Genomic DNA, 20,533 nt, shown 5'->3' on the forward strand with positions numbered 1-20,533 from the left:
ACAGAAGCCAAGCGTGCCAGGATCTGCTCGGCCACGAGAAGGTAGCAGAATCCCAATCCTCGAAAAACCCAAGGCACGCAAAGGCTCACCGAGTCTCAAAGCCTATCTTATGGCGAGACAGAAGCCAAGCATGCCAGGATCTGCTCGACCACGAGAAGGCGAGCAGATTCCCAAAACATTCGAAGAAATTCCCAAGGCATGCAAAGGCTCGCCAAGTCTCAAAGCCTATCTTATGGCGAGACAGAAGCCAAGCATGCCAGGATCTGCTCGACCACGAGAAGGCGAGCAGATTCCCAAAACATTCGAAGAAATTCCCAAGGCATGCAAAGGCTCGCCAAGTCTCAAAGCCTATCTTATGGCGAGACAGAAGCCAAGCATGCCAGGATCTGCTCGACCACGAGAAGGCGAGCAGACTCCCAAAACATTCGAAGAAATTCCCAAGGCATGCAAAGGCTCGCCAAGTCTCAAAGCCTATCTTATGGCGAGACAGAAGCCAAGCGTGCCAGGATCTGCTCAACCGCGCGAAGGCAAACCGAATCCCAGGCATTGGAAAATCTTCAAAGGCATGCGGCCAAACCCTGAGCCAAGCCGGAACTTGCTCGTCTAGACGAGGACAAGCAGATTCTCAAGCGAAAATTAATTCGTAATTACAACACAAGAAAGTGATCAAAAAATATTTTATTAATTTGTTAATAATTAACAGAGGGGATAATCTTCATAAACATTGTCCACTACAATAAAAGAAATATATCAAAAAGACGGCAGATCAGTGAGCCGAGCAGCATCGGTTGGCTGAACCTCCTCAGGTGCGGGGGGGTATCGCCAGTTGCGTCCGGGGGGGGTGCTCGCCTCGCCCACTTCAGCAGGGACTGCACGAAGAGGTGAGTTTTCCTCCTCAATCACGATCGGCTCTACCCCCTCGGCATCTTCCTTGGCCGCCTCCTCATCCATATGCCGAGCGACACCAGCTGCAAGGTCATCCACCTTCAAGTCAGGGTGTTGCTTCCCGAGGACGGCCATGATGCAACGATAGGAATGCCGAAGTCCCTGATCGTACTGGTTGTCGGCCTCCCTCTCCAAGTTCTCGACCTGAGCCCGGTGGGAGTCACGGAGAGATTCGAGCTGAGCCTCATACATAGCCTTCTGCCTTTGCAGATCCTCCTGGACTTTGGTAAGCTCCTCCTCGAGGGTAATGGCTTTTGCTTGAGCAAGTGATTCTTGCTCTATCAGCTTCAGATTCTCGAGATTCAGCTCCGCTGCTTTCTTCTCGGCAACGTCAGCTCTGCTCGTCGCCGATTGAATATCCTCCTTCATCTTCCGGTCGTAGCGGCCAACCTTAGCCTTGTAATAGGTGGTCATGCAGCTGAGGTGGAAAGCGCTATGCTGCATGGCCCCCACCAGCTCACCCAAGGTGCGGCCGTCAAAGTCCTCCAGGTCCTTATTGCTCACGGATTTAGTAAACTCATTGAGGTAAGGGACCAGTTGTTCTGCTCGGCTGTCAGGTAAGCGAGATCGAGGCCCGACAGGAGGAGAAGAGGTAGCAGGATCTGTGGCTACTCCACTAGCTTCCCCGACTTTTACAGGAGCCGGAGGTAAAATCTTCAAGGGTGGGGCCTGCTGCACGATGTTGGCCCGCTTTGCGGTAGGGGCATCCTTACTCTCGTCCCTGTTCGTGGTTGGAGGTCGAGAACGTTTTCGGGTCAGAGCCCCAATCACAGCGTCCTCCATCCTATGGCCAGGAAGTATCAAGCGAGACTCGAGCAAGTTGTATGTGGTTAACAGTTCCCGGCTCGAGCAGGAATTGACTAGCACAGCCTCAACCCGTTTGAGCTGGCCAGGTCGGAGTGGGAAATGAACACCCCAAGAAACTACAACACAAACAGACACTTGGTTAGAAACAAGCCAATAAAACAAGAACAACTATGGATACAAAGCATCCGGAGCGAGCAGGCAACCTGGGACCGTGAAACGGGGTGGGACCCGATAATCCTTCCCGTCCATTTGTGCGACCTGACCCCAAGGACCCCCAGCAAAAAAGAATTTTCTCTTCCAATTCCCACCACCACCAGTAGGGAGGTCGGTTATAGGTTTCCTTGTCTTGGCGCTAGATTGGAAGTAGTACCAGCCGGCATCTTTGGGGCTGCTCTTTAGCTGGTACAGGTGCTTCACCTCATCAACCGTGGGCTCGCTTTGGCAACATCTGTCCCACAATATGAACAGACCAGAGAGCACTCTCCACCCATTAGGATTCAGCTGACCAGGAGCTAGATTTAGCCCGTTAAGTATCCGGGCAAAGTAAGGTTGCAAGGGACACCTCAGCCCGTACTTAAAGCTGTCCAGGTACAGGGTAACATACCCCCTAGGAGGCCGGCTGGGAGCATCCTTCTTTCCCGGGACCTTGAGAGGTATCTCACCAGGAATACTATACCTAAGTTGGAGGTCATTGAGCTCGTCAAACGTGGTCGTACACGACATGTAATCAATGGCATAATCACGCGACAAGGCTCTACCTCCTACTGTACCCCGTTCTTCTGGTCGTGATGTTCCAGATGGAGACACCTCACCAGAATCACCTTCCCCCTTCTCACTCAAGGTGCCTCCAGAGCCAGAAGATCCCTCTTCACCACTACTTCCGCTCGTGGAGGTCGTTTGGGGGGACATCCTCCTAGCGCTAGTCCCGACACTAGACCTAGTGGGTTCTAAGGGGGCCCCGGGGTCAAAAGCAGAATCAGCAGGCAGACTAGGCAAAAAACCTAGTTCGTCGTCACCAACCTCAACGACCTTCTCCTTACCCTTCGACATATCCTAAGTTCTACCCAAAACACCACCGCCAACTACAACCTCAAGCAAAGCAGAGAGAAAGGAAATTACCTACAACTAACCAGTGCCGAGAAAATAGAAGAAATACCTGAAGCAGGGACTCGGTCAGGGAGAGACAGGGATGACAGCTTTGGTGCCGAGGTTCATTCGCCGGAGAGACAAGAATGGAGAAAATGACGAGTTCGTGTTTGAAGATTTTGGGTTTTCTTACTGAGAAGCAAACTCTTGGGCTGCCAGCATTTAATGACGCATATTCCGAGAATCTCGCAACCGTAGGTTTGAAATTCAAATGGAAGGGTAGATTTCCGCCACATCACCACATCCGCAATTAAATGCGACACGACTCTTGGCAGCCTTTTCCAGTCCCACGCGAGCAAAAACCGTCGAGTTTCCACTGCTGGTCCACTACATTACCCAACACCAGAAACTGGGGGACCGGTGTTTGGGAGAGATACTGTTTGGGAGAAATACGTCGACGAGACCAGGAATGACGAGCAGATATGACGAGCAGATATCCGATGGCAGAGTCCTGCGAACCGGTGTGTTCCGTAAAAGCCTGGTGCGCGGAGGAACAGGAGCAGAAATATCCTGCTCGTCCACGATGTTGTCATCCACGAGGCCAATTCCCTATAAGAGGTATACGGCCATTCCGGCTAGAGGTCGATAGGCGAGGAGACCCGGTCGACGGCAGTTGGCAAGACATGCTCTCCAGCCCGAGAATCTAGGCACGACGGCCACGCTTTCCCCTGAACCGTGGCGTAACACGCAAGATCTCGCAGAACCACGACAGCCACGCTTTCCCCTGAACCGTGACGTAACACGCAAGATCTCGCAAAACCACGACAGCCACGCCTTCCCCTGAACCATGGCGTAACACGCAAGATCCCCCGTTTGCCCATAACGCAGCAGTCAGAGCCCCAGACCGTCTCGGAAAAATCGGAAAACTGGGATTCAGAGGAAGCCTATAAAAAGGTAGCCAACGAAGGTAAAAGGGTTAGCAATTTCGATTCTAAAAGAGAGAAAACAATCGAAGAGCCATAAGATTGGTGGCGAGCGTTCCCCGAACCTTCATATCTGACTTGAGCGTCGGAGGGTTTGCGCCGGGAAAACAACCGGCGTACTCTGACTTGTCTGTGTGCGCAGGAACCTCCGGGGAAGAAGCCTTACGCGGAGACCTCCTGGTCGTGGTGAAGTTGATCGAGCAGAGATCCTGGTCGTAGGCAGAGGAGAACCAGAATCCCGCATCAACATGAATAAAGTTCAAATCAATTTTTTAGTCTATACGTCTACGAAAACTCAAATTCAGATGACTAATTAAATAAAATTGTTTAAAAATAACTCCGTAAACCATCACCGCAGTTTTGAAAATCACTCCGTAAACCATCACCGCGGGCCATTCTCTCGTTTTAACTTGATAGCACAATTTCCACCCACAAAATCTATGCATGCCCCTAAACTCATTGTATTAAGTGTCAGCCATTCACTCTCTTAAATAAAGATAATATTGTCTATAATATCCCTACTTCAGTGTGTCAACATTACCATAAATAACCGTCTCTTTTTTCTTCTTTAATTGATTTGCTCTCTTCATCTCTTTATTCGTACTTTTCATATAAGTACTTAACTTGCTTGTCTGAGCACTGTAAATATTTAACATTAGTTGCTTGTTTTAGCAAACATAGAATAATTGTTGAAGAAACATTCGGGGTCGAATCAGAGCATGGACAAATTCCAATTTGTTATAGATGGAGTAACCAGATTGCCCCTGGCTTTAGATTCCAGCCAACAGATGAAGAACTGGTCTTCCAGTACCTAAAATGCAAGGTCTTCTCCTCCCCTTTGCCTGTCCCAATCATTCCCACATTAATAGTTGCAATTATGATCCATGGGATTTGCCAAGTTAGCTGAAATTCGAAGAATTGATTTCGTCTATATAATTATTCCAAATTGCAATTGTGAAGCTTTTAATTAAGTTCATTTGTTATATATTCGTGCTCAATCAGGTAACTTGGCGCAAGAGAGATACTTTTTAATTATTTGAATGGTGCAGGAATGAAGACATGTAGGTCTTCGTGTCAACCTGGATACGAGACTTAAACATCGGTGCTTGGACTTGGAAGTCTTCAGTAAATAATTCAATTTTTGCAAATTGAAGTTCGCTTCATCCCAATTGGTAATTACATGCTGGAGATGTGAAGTGTGGACTTAATCTTCTACATCACTGTGCAAAGATATGAACCCGTTGCTTAAAAAGTTCATTGACATAGACAAATCCATCTTGATTTTCAGTTGAGGGAGGTTCTGCAGTTTTTACTCTTTAGTACCACGAAAAATTTGCTTGCCTTGCTCCGTTTCCATAGCTCCATAAGCGAATAACTATCAATGGTGATTTAAAGAGAGTCTTTACTGTTGGCCTTGCTTGTAGAGCAGAAAAGTCGAACACTCATCGCCATTTGTGGGGGTTCACAGGGCTGGTAGCAGAAATGGAGCTTGAGAAGCACTATTTTGAGATATATCAAATTTCTTTGTTGTTTTAATTTGGCTCGAATTTATTACTCTTATCTAACTTCAGTTTGTTCATGTAGGTGATGGACCTTGTAGAAAAGCTATTCATTGATATTTTTGACGCGGTTAATAAAGAGCACAAGGAGCTTTTATATATTGTGGATCAACAGTATCCCTTCCAGCCGTTGAAGGTAAGGGATTTGAAATTTTTTTAAGAATATAAGATGAAATATTTCATATGAAAAATTATAATTGTTCGCATATTATTATAAATTAGTAAGTGATATAAGACACTCTACTTTGTATGTAAAAATACACTAATTAGGTTTCTAAGAAAAATTGGAGGGTCACAATGATCTCGCTTAACCATTTTAGTGCACTTGAGCTTATTAATAAGCCTCTTAAACACTTATCACAATTTTGTAATAATAATAAAATTAAATTGAAACAACAAAGATATAACATATAATTTAACAATATGAAATAAAACAAAAATACACTAACTCGAGGCTTGTAAAGATATTGTGTCCTTAAAATAGATTCACCACCTTCACAATGGTGTTTAAATTGTATTAGCATCTATCTCCCAAGATAAAACAAATTCGAATAGTATTGACAGCATAACCTCACTATTCTAAAGAACTTCATATAAATGTTTAAACTCTATCACACTGAAGCTTAAAACTAGAGAATATTTGCTTAAGAAAGAAGATTATAAAATCACTTGGATTTTGGTGTATTTTGCAAATGAACTGGAAGCTAATTTATAGGATTCAAGTTAAAATCCCATGTGGGGATTTGATTCATTTTTTTCACACTAAATGGGTGCTTTTTGAGATCCAATTTCTCATTTACCCAAATACCGATTTGAACATTCTATAGTTCTTTGCAAAGAGCTCACAAATGAGGTTTCAAATCAATTATGTAAGTTTATTTTTCCAATATTCATCTTGCTCAAAATTAGCCTCAAAATAGACACTTTATAATATTTTTCTAACAATTACAACTTACATTCTCAAGTTATTGTAATCTGATTGTTTGCATTAATTAAAACTTGCCCTACAATCCAGAGATCCTTCGCCTTGCTTTTAAAGACGAGATTAATAATAATAATAATAATAATCATCATCATCATCATCACCACCACCGATCATCACCGCCACCACCACAATTATCATAATAAATAATGATAATAATCAACTAAGGTCAGTTTAGTAACTCGTAACAATTCATTATGATTTTAAGATAAAGTAAACACATAAATGACAATACAATTTATTCGATTTCGATTCCTGTAACTAAAGAAAGCATTCCACGTGTTAAACTCACATTACGTGTTGGATTCTAACACATATGGATTCCACTCTATTATCGTTTCAGTTCATTCTGATTACTAATTAGCAAATGTGTTATAAGAGGAATGGGTAGACTTATCATCACAATATGACCACCTGTTAAACCCACATTACATGTTGTTTTTCTCCATAACTAACTAAATGTTAATTTGATATAGAGAGGTGGGTCTACGAACGAATGACTGAAGATTTTTTTCCATATGGTACATGGTATATCATTGAAGACCCTAATAAAAAAATTTTAATTTAGAACAAAACGAGTTTTTAAATTAGAAAAATGAATTTGAGAATGTGGTTTGAAGAAACAAAGACAACAATTGAACTGTATAGATAGATAACACACAGAATTCAATAAGGCTTTGGAAGGTACCTGTAATTTTGCATGAATTGTTTTTAGTTTGACCCTGATCTAAAATAGAGCTCTTATATTTTGTTGGCACATTCATCAGTACCGGAGCACTGAATGATTTAGGTGCAAAGAATTAAGTTACCATGTTATGCCTTTCTCCAAATGATAGAGTACGCTTCACTTTCGATATATACACTTCCTCTCGTTGAATTTATGTCATCATGCAACTCTCAACCGATCATGAAGAGTATATGCATACATAAGCTCAATCCCATTGGCGGAGCTGAATTATGGGTCTCATAGCTTTGCCAATGGGAGCTTGCCATGCGCGCCATACCAGATCAGGCCTCACACACACACACACGAGAACTTACTACTTCGTACACGAGATGAGAAGCAGGTGGCTATAGAAACCCGGTTAGAATGTCAAATAATTTGATTCGAAATGGTTAAAAAGACTGGGTCGGCCTGTGGTGGCTGTAGAAATCCATTTAGAATGTCAAATACTTTGATTAGGAATGGTAAAAAAGTTTGAGCCGATCTAAGCCTAGATTATTTCTATGGGCTTTGGCCCGAGTCTTCACATGAAGAGCCTGAATAAGAGCTTAAAGAAAAAAAAGTCCAAGCTAGGCCAAAATGTTCTATTTTTTTAAAATAAATTATAAATTAGAATAATAAATTAAAATTTAAAAATAATAGAAAATAAAAAAAGAAAATTTAAATTCATAATTTATATATTAATAATTAATAAAAAAACCTAAACTTATGATATTAATCCATCTTTTAAGTGTTAATTGATTAATCGAGTGTTTGAATTAAAGAATCAAGTATTAAAAAAATTAATTTTTTAAATTTTTATTTGCTTCATTTTTTTATTTATTATTTTATTTTAAATATTCATTTTCTTTAATTTATTGTTGATTATAATAATTTATTGATTGTTACCTCATTTTAAGTTTACAATAATTTAAAAAAATTATTAAATTAAGTGAATGCTCAAGTCTGGCCTAGGTTAGTGATGGACCCGACCTTTTTTCTTTTCTGCTAATGGGTTTGGACCTGAACTTTTTCAAGCCCACATTTTACTATCCCTAACTTTGATGGCCTATGGGCCCAACTCACGCAGTTAGTTAAGCCCAATTAAAATATCCAAGTTCACAGATAACAGACATAGTAATTTTGCAGTCAAATTTAACTATGTTTTCAATTCTCGAACCTAAGTATGCTCGAAATTAATGTATCCTCGAAGGGAAAGTGAATTATTTTGACAGCTGGCCAACAAATGTGATTGCAAGAAGACAAAGAAGTCAGGTGGTGTATGGCAGTGTTTTCGTAAAAGCTTTTCATAAAAAATAATCAAGGATACGTGTTATTTGCTAGAAACATCTAGCCAATACACTTTTACTTCTGCTTTAGCATGTGTTTACATGGGCAAAAAAATTGGCATTAGAGAAAACTGAACCGAACCGATTCGAACTGTACCGTTCGAAGCGGTTTTAATTTTAAAAAATAACTGAAATATATAGTTTGTAAAAAAAAAACCGAAATGCAGGTTCGGTATTTGGTTCACTCAGCTGAACCGAAAAATCGGATTATTCTTAGAATTTTATTTAAATAGACACGTGTTAAATTTTAATTGGTTGCATAAGATAACTAAAATAGACATGCACACACACGATTACAGGTATATATATATGTTATAATTTCAGAAATTAGTGATAAAATGTGTTTTGAATACTTTGTATTTATTGTTAATATTTGTAATGAAATTAGGATAAATTAATTATTGAAAAAAATTATTACATTCATAAGGCCTAATGAGCTAAAAATTTAAAAATTCAAAATAAGTCCAAAACTGAAAAAATCGACCCGAACCTAACCGATCTGAAAAGATCCGTTTATGTTCGATTTTTATTGAGTTCGGTTCTTATTTGGTTCTTTTTATCAAATAATCGATTTAAATCGGTTCTATTTAATTTCGATCCGAACCGAACCGGATCGAACCGTACCCACCCCTATCTTTACACATAACACCATAAAAAAGAAAATCTTCAATTACAGGTATATAGAGCCAAAACAAAGCAGTCTTCATTCTTCAATTAAGAGCGAGGAGAGCCATAGAGCCATGAGAGCCACGTGGCAAAAGTTGGCCTCTGTTACTGTGAGTTTTAGAGGAAAAGAGTTATTCTCATTTAGTCTAATTCCAATGAACTACACAAGGATACATATATATTAAGGTGGCCGGTATTCCAGCTCACTAAATCAGAAGCAAATTCCTTCAAATCAGGAATCCCACTAAATTAGGAGACTAACTAAAATTAGAATTAGTCAACAACTAAATCTCCTTATTAGTTAATAAAATAATAAATAAATAAAATCTAAATGCTAATATGTACAGTGATTCTACACTCCCCCTCAAGCTGGGTTGTACAAATTGTACATGCCTAGCTTGCAACTCAATTATTCAAATCTAGTTCTTGGAAGAGCTTTAGTAAGGATGTCTGCAGTTTGATGTTGAGTAGGAATGTAGACAATATGGACAGTGCTATTTTCAATCTTCTCTAAGATGAAGTGGCGATCAATCTCAACATGTTTCATCTTATCATGGTGCATTGGGTTTTTAGCAATGCTGATTGCTGCCTGGTTATCACAGAATAGCCTGATAGGTTGCTTATCTATCATTCCCAGCTCTCTAAGTAATCGATGAATCCAAATACCTTCACAAATACCCATTGCCAATGATCTGAACTCAGATTCTGCACTGCTCCGAGAGACAACTGATTGTTTCTTACTTCTCAATGTAACAAGATTTCCCCAAACATATGAACAATAGCCAGAAGTAGAGCGCATGTCCATTATGTTCCCTGCGTGGTCTGCATCAGTGTATACATCAATCTCCCGTTTGTTGTTTTTCCTGAACATTAATCCCTTTCCAGGTGTCAACTTAAGGTACCTTAGGATCCTATACACGGCCTCCATATGCTCTTCCCTTGGATTGTTCATGAATTGACTCACTGAACTGACAGCAAATCCAATGTCTGAGTGTGTATGGGAGAGATAGATTAGCCTTCCAACAAGTCTCTGGTATCTCCCCCTGTCCACAGGAACACTCTCTGATTCTGTGCCAAACTTTTTGCTTGAGTCCATTGGTGTATCTACTGGTTTACAGCCGAGCATCCCTGTTTCCATCAACAAATCCAATACATATTTCCATTGGGTCACTGCAATGCCTTCTCTTGACCTTGCTATCTCCATGCCAAGGAAGTACTTTAAATTACCGAGGTCCTTAATATCAAATTCCTGAGCTAAATGTTGTTTCAAAAACTGTAATTCTTCCTCAAAATCACCAGTAAGAATGATATCATCAACATAGACGATCAAAATTGTAATTTTCTTCTCTGTTGAGAACTTAACAATTGAGGTATGATCTGATTGGCACTGTTTATACCCACATTTGGTCACAAACTTGGCAAACTTACCAAACCATGCACGGGAGACTGCTTGAGTCCATAGAGAGACTTTAGCAGTTTACATACCTTACTTTTAGTGTGAGAACTTTCTATTCCAGGTGGCACTTCCATATAGACTTCTTCTTCAAGGTCGCCATTTAGAAAAACATTTTTAATGTCTAGTTGATGTAATGACCAATCAAAATTAACAGCAAGTGAAATGAGTATTCGGATGGTATTAAGTTTGGCAACTGGAGCAAAAGTTTCTTGATAGTCAATACCATATGATTGTGTAAATCCCTTAGCAACTAACCGAGCTTTGAGTCTTTCAATGCTTCCATCTGCTTTGTGTTTGATGGTAAATATTCACCTGCAACCTACTGGTCTTTTTCCAGCTGGTAGATCTGTGATTACCCATGTTCTATTCTTTTTAAGCGCAGTGACCTCATCCTGTACAGCTTTTTGCCATCCTGGATGTTTAAGAGCCTCATGAATAGTTCTCGAAATTTGTACACTGTCAAGGGAAGTAATGCCCTGTATGCTGGAGAAAGAGAGTTATAGCTCACAAAATTTCCAATCAGATGACTCGAACATGATCTTACACCCTTCCTTAGAGCAATAGGAACATCTGCATCATCAATCATCGGCAAAATTAACTCAGGAGAATGATCGGCCTCACTTGAGTGAACTTGAGCAGGATTAGAATTCGGGTTGGAGTCATGGCATTGCATGAGAGGTGCAAGGTTCTCACTCTCCTTGTTTTCATTTTTCCTCCTAGTATAGACACGGAGCTGGGAAGATTCAAGTTGTGTAGACCTATGTTTTGAGGATGATGGACTATTAGACGATGGAATTTCAAGGTTGGGGTTTGGTGTGTAGTTTGAATCCGAGGGAAGGACAAAAGGTGGAGATGCATGCTGAATTTCAGAGGATTCTTTGATGAGAAGTTCATCCCAAAATTGAGATTCCCTTACATTCTCCCCTTGAATGTCAGATTTTGGGTAATAAGGTTCATGTTCAAAAAAAGTGACATCCATTGAATTGTAGACCCTTTTGGTAATGGGAGAGTAGCATCTGTAACCCTTTTGGTTTGATGAATAACTTAGGAAGACACATTTGATGGATTTAGGATCTAATTTAGATCTATCTAGGAAATGATTATGAACAAAGGCTGAGCACCCAAAAACTCTTATAGGAACATTTGAGGAGATAAATTTGGTGTGAGGATAGGTTTTGAGGAGAACTTGATGAGGACTTTGAAATTTATAAACCCTAGAAGACATTCGATTGATTAGGTAAGCCGCAGTAAGGACTGCCTCACCCCAGAAATACTTCGGCATATTGGATGTAAATAAGAGTGCCCGAGCTACCTCAAGAAGGTGGCGATTTTTTCTTTCAGCCACTCCGTTCTGCTGAGGGGTATCTACACATGAGCTGGTATGTATTATGCCATGATGTGAAAGATATGACTCAAGATGAGACTTGAAGTATTCTCTAGCATTGTCGGTTTTAAAGACTTGGATTTGAGCATTGAACTGATTTTAGACCATCATATGAAATTTCTGGAAGATATGGTTAACTTCAGATTTTTTTTTCATGAGAAATATCTAAGTCAGATGAGTGAGATCATCCACAAAAGACACAAACCAGCGAGCCCCTGTGAGGCTTTTAATTCTTAATGGACCCCATACATCACTATGAATCATGGTGAATGGACAGGTAGGTAAGTGAGGAATTGAAGGAAAATTTGCACGTGTATGTTTAGAAAATTGACATATTTCACAATGAAATGAATTTGGTTTTTTATTGATGAACAATTTAGGAAATATTTTTCCTAGATACACAAAGTTGGGATGGCCGAGGCGAAAGTACCACATTATGATTTCATCCACATTATTGACACTAGAATGGAAAATAGAAGAATGAAGTGACGACAGACTCTTTGATACACTAGTGGACATGTTGCAACTTGAGTAACCAGCTTGTCTACTTGGAGGATTATTGGCTCTAAATAGATAGAGACCTGACACCAACTCAGCACTGCCAATCGTCTTCCCCAATTCCATTCCCTGAAATTCACATAAGCGTGGGAAAAATTTAGCAACACAATTAAGATCTTGGCTAAATTTTCTAACTGAAAATAAATTACAGTCTAGATTTTGAACGTGAAAAACAGGGGTGAGAATTATATCTTCTGTTAGATGAGCAGATCCTATTCCTAAGACCATGGAGAGAGAACCATCTGCTATACGAATAGAAGAATTACCCGTTTGAGGACAGTGATTGTGCAAGAGTGTTACATCCCCTGTCATATGGTCGGATGCGCCAGAGTCTACAATCCATGATTCACCTTGGTCACTGCTAGTATTAAGAGCAACAGGAAAACTACTTCGTTGTGCCTTCATACTGGTTGCTTGAAGTTGGCTAGTAGATTGCGAAAGACTAAGGCAGATCATTTTCTGTAGAATTTCCATTTGTTCTTTGCTGAATCCACTTGATTCACTTGAAGTTTTCTCCTCCGTTGATGAAGCTGCATTAGCACGACTTTCTTTATCACGGTTAGGCTTGTTTGACTTCCAATCAGCTGGTTTCCCGTGAAGTTTCCAGCAACTTTCCTTCCAGTGTCCAGACTTGAGGCAGTGGTCGCACCAGGGCTTCCTTGTTGTTGACGGTTGTCATTGGAGCTAGTGTTGGTTCCTCGGACAGCAAGCGCAGAACTGTCAAGCAGTGATGGATTAGTTGTAACTTCTTGAGATCCCATCATCACCTTGCGCCTACTTTCTTCACGCCTAACCTCAGAGAACACGTTTCTAATGCTGGACAGTGGTTTAGTCCCCATAATTCGTCCCCTTACTTCATCCAACTCCTTGTTTAATCCTAACAGGAATTTGAAGATCCTCTTTTGCTCTACGATTTTTCTATAAGTGACTGCATCATCTGCACACTTCCATGTATGGGTATCAAACATATCAAGTTGCTGCCAATGCCTTGTTAGAGTGTTGAAATACTGTGTGACAGAGAGATTCTCTTGACAGAAATCGTGCAAGATAGTTTCAATTTAGAATAGTTCTGCTGTGTTCTTAGAACTTGAGTATGTCTCCTTTGCTGCGTCCCATATTTCCTTCGCTGTGCCATAAAGAAGAAAGTTTTCACCTATATCATTGTTCATGGAATTTATCAGCCATGACATAATCATGTTGTTGTCACTCTTCCACAGCATGTGTTTTAGATATCCTTTCTCAGGAATTTCAATCTCATCGGTGAGATATTCATCTTTACCTTCCCCGGAAATAAACATTAACACATATTGGGACCATTGGAGGTAGTTCTGTCCATTTAATTTATGGCTGATAATGAGAATGGATCCAGATTCGGAGTTACCATGGGTGGCTGTCATCGGGGTTGAATCTGATTTAGACGTGACCTTAGAGGAGGAGGTTTGCAACGCTGCTCCTATTTTTGTCATGTTTTGGTTCAGAGGAATCGAGAAAAAAAAAATATTGTAGATGAGGCTTGAAGGATAGAAGATCTGTAGGGTATTGATTAGAATGAGAATAGGGAATGAAATTCACAAGATTAGGTTTTCAGAGGAGGATCGTATGAGACTCTGATACCATGTGAGTTTCAGAGAAAAATAGTTATTCTCATTTAGTCTAATTCCAATGAACTACACGAGGATACATATATATTAAGGTAGCCGGTATTCTAGCTCACTAAATCAGAAGCAAATTCCTTCAAATCAGGAATCCCACTAAATTAGGAGACTAACTAAAATTAGAATTAGTCAACAACTAAATCTCCTTATTAGGTAATAAAATAATAAATAAATAAAATCTAAATGCTAATATGTACAGTGATTCTACAGTTACCTTGTGGCCAGATCTCAGAAAGAAAGCATGAGATAATCATCACTTTAGGTGACACGAATGAGAAGCACAACCATGATAAAAATACAAGTCATTACAAGCATTAGTAGCCATGTAAAACATGTAGTCTTAGAACTCTCTGAGTATATCTTCATAGCCCGCATATTAGTGTGGCCAGTGCTTGCCAGGCTTTGCTCAATAGCCTTCTCGGTTGAATCAAGCACCTGCACCCAAACCATTATCAACCATTATCACTTGTACCATAGAAGTGTGTAAAACAAGAGAAATAGAAGCTTTCTGACCCAGTTGTAACTTGCACATGTTCAAGTACTAAATTCCTATATCTGATGAACAATCACAATTGTAGTAGTCAAACTAAATGTAGAGAATAGACACTTGCATGAATATTAGGATTAAATCTGATGTTTATCAGATTTTCACATGATGCATCAGGTATGCCCAACATATATACTCATATGTCTCAGTTTTGAGAACGTCGTGTATCGGGATGCCCCTAAACACCATCTGTAAGCCTATCCAATTAATTTTTTACCTCGTACACATTCGTTGTAATCAACCAATCCTGACAGCGATTATGTAAGTGAGCTAGAACTTAAAAGTGCGTGATAAGATTCTACTAGAATGGTACCATAGAAGTGTCCTCGTGTACAACTTTCTCCTCAGTTACAGTTGCTCGTCTCTCTTTAAACAAATTACTTATGAAGTTTAAATCTAATTTATTATCATTTTCAATTAACAACGTAATATAAGAGTAGGTAACATACTGTTGAATCTTACTTTTTCAGTATTTTGCACAGATTGGCTTATTAGGAGACTACTCTCTTTGAGTTGTCGTGCCAACCCAACCATTTCATCTGTCAGGCTCTCTTGAAGCTTTCTGCAAAGAGAAATATTAATATATAAACATTATAACACAGAAACACAAAAGTATTAACATCAAAATATCACTGAAGAACTGCAATAGATATTTAGACAATTATTACAAATGTATATGTCCAAACAACTTCCATCACTACCACAAATTCAAATGAAACTAATCAAAATCTTCAGGGTAACTTGTTTTCTGGAGCTAAAACCGAGATGCTTGCAAAGGCACTAGATTGCCAACGGTTGGACATTCCAAAGCAGGATTTTTAAAATACATTCAAACAAATATTTGTTACATATTTGAGCATAAGTATAACAAAAATAGAAAGGAAATCTACAAAATCACTGAGCAACCTCACTCAATGTTTAGTTACTCAAGTTAAGTTGGCAACAAAGACTAAAAAAATTACCTTTGCTTTTCAATATGAGCATGTGCTTGAGCATCCAATTTGACTGGTTCTGATGTATCAGCGTCAACAGTGCCCTGAGTTCTATCTCCAAGATTTGAGGCAGGCCTGTAAAAATGAATTAAAATCAGTTCAAACAAAACAAAAACTATAAGAACAGCAGAGTAAACAAAGGAGTTAATTTAAAAAAAAAAAATCACAAGGAGCCTAGTTACAGCATTCACTTACACAAATCGCCTTCTCAGCCCCGGAGATGAGGGAGCCTGAGTTTCTCCATCTGATTTAGAAGTGCTTGTTTTCAAAGAATTACTCCTTAAAGCGTCTTCAGATACTCGAACAGGAGGCTAGAAATCAGAAATATTAATAATGTGTATTTGTCAGTTAAAAATGTAGAAATGAGGCAGTTGATCAACTAGACAAAGAGGAAACAAAGGAAAAGTAATGAATCCCACCAAAATCTTCACTATCCAAATTATATTAAAAAAAAAATCACGCACCAATGGAGTAACTAATTTAGACGCAATGGCTTCAATCTTCTCTGAATAATCATTCACCTGAGCCTTTGATATTCTGTGGGAACAACTCCAAAAGATAAGTACATGGCCTCGAAACCTCATTAATCAATGACTTCCACATAATGAAAGCACTTTCAATAGGAAAAAAAGAAAAAAAAAGAGTAAAGTATAAAAACAGAAATTTCCAACATTTCTTTTTCTTCTTCAGATCACATACAATAAGCAAAATGAGATTGCCCAGCTACGGTGTCAATAAATGTGTTTTGTGTAATCTATAAAGAATAAGAAATCATACCTACCTCGGTAACCCTTCAGGAGTTCTCTCTTCAGCCAGCTGTTCTAATTGTTCGCGTAGAGTGGCAACATACTGAAAATCCAAAATCAGAAGCGTTGACATAAATTGTTTGGCAAATAAACAATTTGAACTCATTAATGTCATGACTTACATGTATAAGTTTAGCCTGATTCTGTTGCTGAGGCGCAGCGGCAAGCAACCTCCTCAAATTTATTTCAGTTTTACTAATACCCATCAGAAAATCCTACAGCAATTTGAGAATTAAAAAAGAAAAAAGAATCAAACAGATGTTAAACAATCATGTGATTTTAGAACATACAAGAGGCGTAATTGTATGACAAAAAAAATTTATATAGATCTCAGCTGATAAAAATCCATTTCATTTCTGATCAAGGGCTAAACAAAAATTGCAGAATTACACAAAACACAATCTCTCGATAATATGATTTGTAAGACCTTTTAAGTAGGATCCTTCCCCAAAAGGGCATGGAGGGCCAAAGTATCTCACCACATAGGCATTCTAGTTCGGGATGGGCAAATTGGGTTTCGGTTCGGGTTGTTTGGTTTAAATTCTTCCATAACATAACGGGGCAGGGTTGCACGTGAGCCGAGTGACGTAGTTTGGGTTCCAAAATGTTCGGGTTGGGGAATTCAACCCGTTTGGATTGAAGCTCAAACCCAAACCGAACTGAAATTTTGGGATTTAAATTTTTGGATTGGTTCAGATTGAAAATTTGGTTGTAAATTTTCGGTTTGGATTGCAATTCAGGTTCGACCTTAGTATCAGCAGTATGAATATTTTCTGCACGGTACAATGTTTGGTATTTTGGATGCGGCTTCGACTCCTAACACATTGCAAATTTAAAAGAAAAGGGGGCATTATTACCAGTCATGTTTATAATCCCCAGATCAGTTTCTAAATTGCCTATTCTAATGACCAGATCACTAATGCAAAAAATTGAAAAACAAATATCAATTACCAATAAAACATCCTCAACGAGTCCTTTTGGCCATACCCGGTTGAGTTATAAACAGCTATTATACAAATTTGAAATTATAATAGACCTGTCCCATTCATACACCATTTCAAATTGCTACAAAATGTATGTAAATTTGAAATTACCTAGTGCGGCTGACGATGGCGAACGAACACGGAGGCAGCGTTGGCAGAGACAACAGCAGCAGGAACGCGGAAGTGAATCGGCTCAAGAATGGCAGAGACGACAGCAACTGAAGCCTGGAACGAGGAAGCAAATCGGCTCAAGGACGGCTAGACGCAGCGCCCGCGCACCTGAACGGATTTGACAGCGGCAGCGGTGTAGTCGTTAAAGCATACATATTGTTATAGAAATCACAGTAATAGCACAGTCATTTATGCATTAACACAGAAGATTATGAGGATTCCAATATCATCAAATCGCAATCCTATCCTAATAGGATCAATAATATGCCTATGCTAAATAGCTACTGCCATCTGAATTCTCTTTGACTCAGTGCCCTTGCTAGTAAATTACAGAAATTCATGAAAACTTTTTACATTGATCAAAGCATGGCCTATATAGAAGTATAAGTACGTAAAATAGTGAATTACTATCATTATTGTTCTAAACCCTAAAAAATTGATATCATAAAACTAAATCCCGATCCTACATAAAAAAATATATAAATAAATAAACATATTCCGTAGATCCAAACAAAAACAGAAACCACTGAGCTCAATTAAACAGAAAATAAAAAAAAATCATTTTTTTTTAAAATTTTCTCTTATTTTCCCTAATGCTCCAGGGAACCAAACAGTTTGTCGATTTTTGCGACGGTAAAAATACCAGAAGTATACATTCAATAATTGAAAAAAAAAAAACAGCAATTGAATGGTAAAGGAGCTTACTTGTTGCTTTCTTTTACGTAAAAGGAAAAAAGAAATTATTTGTGAAATTGATATTCGTGGGTCGCCGGTTGAGGCTGTTACCCGTGGTGGCCGTTCAAGAAGAAACAAGCAACGGAAACGAATTTTTTTTTTTTAAAAAAAAAAAAAGCAAAAGGCTGTGATACATTTACTGATGGGTCCCACTTTCCAGCAATTGTACAAAACTTCAAGGTCGATATGAGCCGTTAGATTCGTTTGTTTTTTTAAAAAAAAAACAAATTGGTCAATTTATTAGTGTAAATCGTATGAAAAAAATGACTAATTAAGAGTTGCACATTACGTTTAATGGTCTCTATACAAAATTTTAAAAAAAAAATATATATATATATATATATATAAAAGGTCTGCCTACCGTGCAACAGTTACAATATATCACTGAATTTTGTCTTTTCCCAAAACTCACACTACACTACCTTATATTTTATAAAAAAATTGAATAGATATTATAAGTTACAAATTTTTATATATAAGTCATTTTCTTTGGATAAAATCATAAAATGACTTTTGAAAAAAAATTATTTGTTATTATTATTATTTATTAATGTCATTATTATTATTATTATTAAAATTTATTATTTAAATTGTTATGATTGCTTTAATTAGTTATCATTATTATTATTTATTAATTTTATTACTGTCACTATTATTCAAATATATTATATTTATTATTGAATTATTATTAATATTATTTTATTAATATTAATAAAATTTATTAATCTTATTATTCTAATTATTATATTAATATTAATGTTGTCGTCGTCATTAAACTTTATAAATTTTTTTTTTTGTTTTGACTATTAAGTAATACCACTGCCATTATTATTATTTTACCTTAATTAAGCATTACATATATTTTAATTATTTTTTTATTATAATAAATAAAAATATAAAAATAAATTATATTATAATATTATTTTATTATATCATATTATATTTATTTAAAAATAATTAATATGAAAATAATAATTTAATATAATTAATAATAAATTTAAATAATTTTAGTTTAATATTAGTACAAAATTAATGCAGTACAAGATAATACCAATTACCAAACGTTGTATGATTTTATTATAATTATTATAATATACTGCTAATATAATATAATAATATAATGTAAAAAAAAATGTAATATAATATAATATAATACATGTGCATTACATAATATAATACAATGTGTCAAACAGACCTTTAACTTTTTGAGTGATGATGGTCTAGAGGGATATAGAGAAAGTAAAGATAATCGTGGTAGATCTTTTACAATGGTTGATTAGCTATTATCACAAAGTTTAGGCTAATACAATAAAAATTAAGCAACTACCCTATATTTAAAAGAGCATTTGGAAATCAATAAATTTACTATTCAATTATTTTTAATCAAGAATAAATAATAAATTATCATTACAACAAGATTCACAAACTTAAATATCTTTAAAAATGATAATTCTCAAGAAACATGAAGCTCAAATGCTTTTGAAATATTCTTAAAAAAAAAACTAACTTCCTTTTATATTATTCTTTATTTATCTTTCTATGACTTTGTTGGCTATATATATATTGATATTTTATAGGTAAATTAACATATTGTATGTATAAATAAACTAACATGTCAATTAATGCTAAAAACAAAAATGTAATAAAAAAGTAAAGTTTTGTAATATTAAAATAATAAAATTTTACAACCTAAGAATTATTACATGTTTCTTATTTTGAAATTTCACCTTTTTTATTTTATAATTTTCTAAAGTATCAAGGTTAATAACCTATGTTCTTAAAACATATTCAATTTATTTATTTTACATTAAATATATATTATATAACAAAAAATATTATTTACATTTATCAAATTTTCATGTGTTTAAAAATTGTATGTGATATTAAATTATTATATTTACACCATCAATCATTTTTATGATCAAATTAAGTCAATGGATCAAACTTTAAAAAATTTAAAACAACAGAAATTATGTAAGTGAATATTTAAAAACTTGTAGCTTTTATGATTTTATAATAAACAGTAGGGACTTAAGTGTTAATAATCAATTGAACACTTTAGCCATTGATCCATATCCATTGGCTGAGTTGAAAAAAGACAAAAAGTGGGGTACCGTGCAACTGTTGCACTATAGACGGAATAATAATCATTAAGTACAAAGCAGA

The 20,533-nt window shown here is 37.2% G+C and overlaps 2 protein-coding genes across 2 annotated transcripts; both read right to left on the reverse strand.

Annotated features, from left to right (window-relative positions):
* Positions 1-750: 750 nt before the first annotated feature.
* On the reverse strand, positions 751-2,802 carry LOC112099107. The gene is made up of 2 exons (XM_024186209.1): positions 2,223-2,802; positions 751-1,868 (listed from the first exon to the last, which is right to left on the reverse strand). The coding sequence occupies exons 1-2, from the start codon at positions 2,800-2,802 to the stop codon at positions 751-753; spliced, it is 1,698 nt and encodes a 565-aa protein (XP_024041977.1).
* Positions 2,803-9,041: 6,239 nt separating this feature from the next.
* LOC18044990 lies at positions 9,042-18,463 on the reverse strand. Its single transcript, XM_006436843.2, has 10 exons — positions 18,338-18,463; positions 17,573-17,740; positions 16,601-16,693; positions 16,454-16,521; positions 16,137-16,209; positions 15,868-15,983; positions 15,643-15,747; positions 15,143-15,242; positions 14,344-14,568; positions 9,042-9,185 (listed from the first exon to the last, which is right to left on the reverse strand). The coding sequence occupies exons 3-9, from the start codon at positions 16,682-16,684 to the stop codon at positions 14,392-14,394; spliced, it is 723 nt and encodes a 240-aa protein (XP_006436906.1). The 5' UTR covers positions 16,685-16,693; positions 17,573-17,740; positions 18,338-18,463; the 3' UTR covers positions 9,042-9,185; positions 14,344-14,391.
* Between the last annotated feature and the right edge of the window lie 2,070 nt (positions 18,464-20,533).

This window comes from Citrus clementina, unplaced genomic scaffold (assembly GCF_000493195.1).
Source record: "Citrus clementina cultivar Clemenules unplaced genomic scaffold, Citrus_clementina_v1.0 scaffold_4, whole genome shotgun sequence".
Taxonomy (NCBI): domain Eukaryota; kingdom Viridiplantae; phylum Streptophyta; class Magnoliopsida; order Sapindales; family Rutaceae; genus Citrus; species Citrus x clementina.

Excerpts from the sequence above, each read along its gene's own strand:
- LOC18044990 (XM_006436843.2), bottom strand. The coding sequence starts at position 16,684 with ATGGGTATTAGTAAAACTGAAATAAATTTGAGGAGGTTGCTTGCCGCT. Across the intron at positions 15,984-16,136 it reads CTAAATTAGTTACTCCATTG|CCTCCTGTTCGAGTATCTGA; the intron begins GTGCGTGATTTT and ends TCTGATTTCTAG. Across the intron at positions 15,748-15,867 it reads GGGCTGAGAAGGCGATTTGT|GCCTGCCTCAAATCTTGGAG; the intron begins GTAAGTGAATGC and ends TCATTTTTACAG.
- LOC112099107 (XM_024186209.1), bottom strand. The coding sequence starts at position 2,802 with ATGTCGAAGGGTAAGGAGAAGGTCGTTGAGGTTGGTGACGACGAACTA. Across the intron at positions 1,869-2,222 it reads TGGGTGGAGAGTGCTCTCTG|TTTCTTGGGGTGTTCATTTC; the intron begins GTCTGTTCATAT and ends TTTGTGTTGTAG.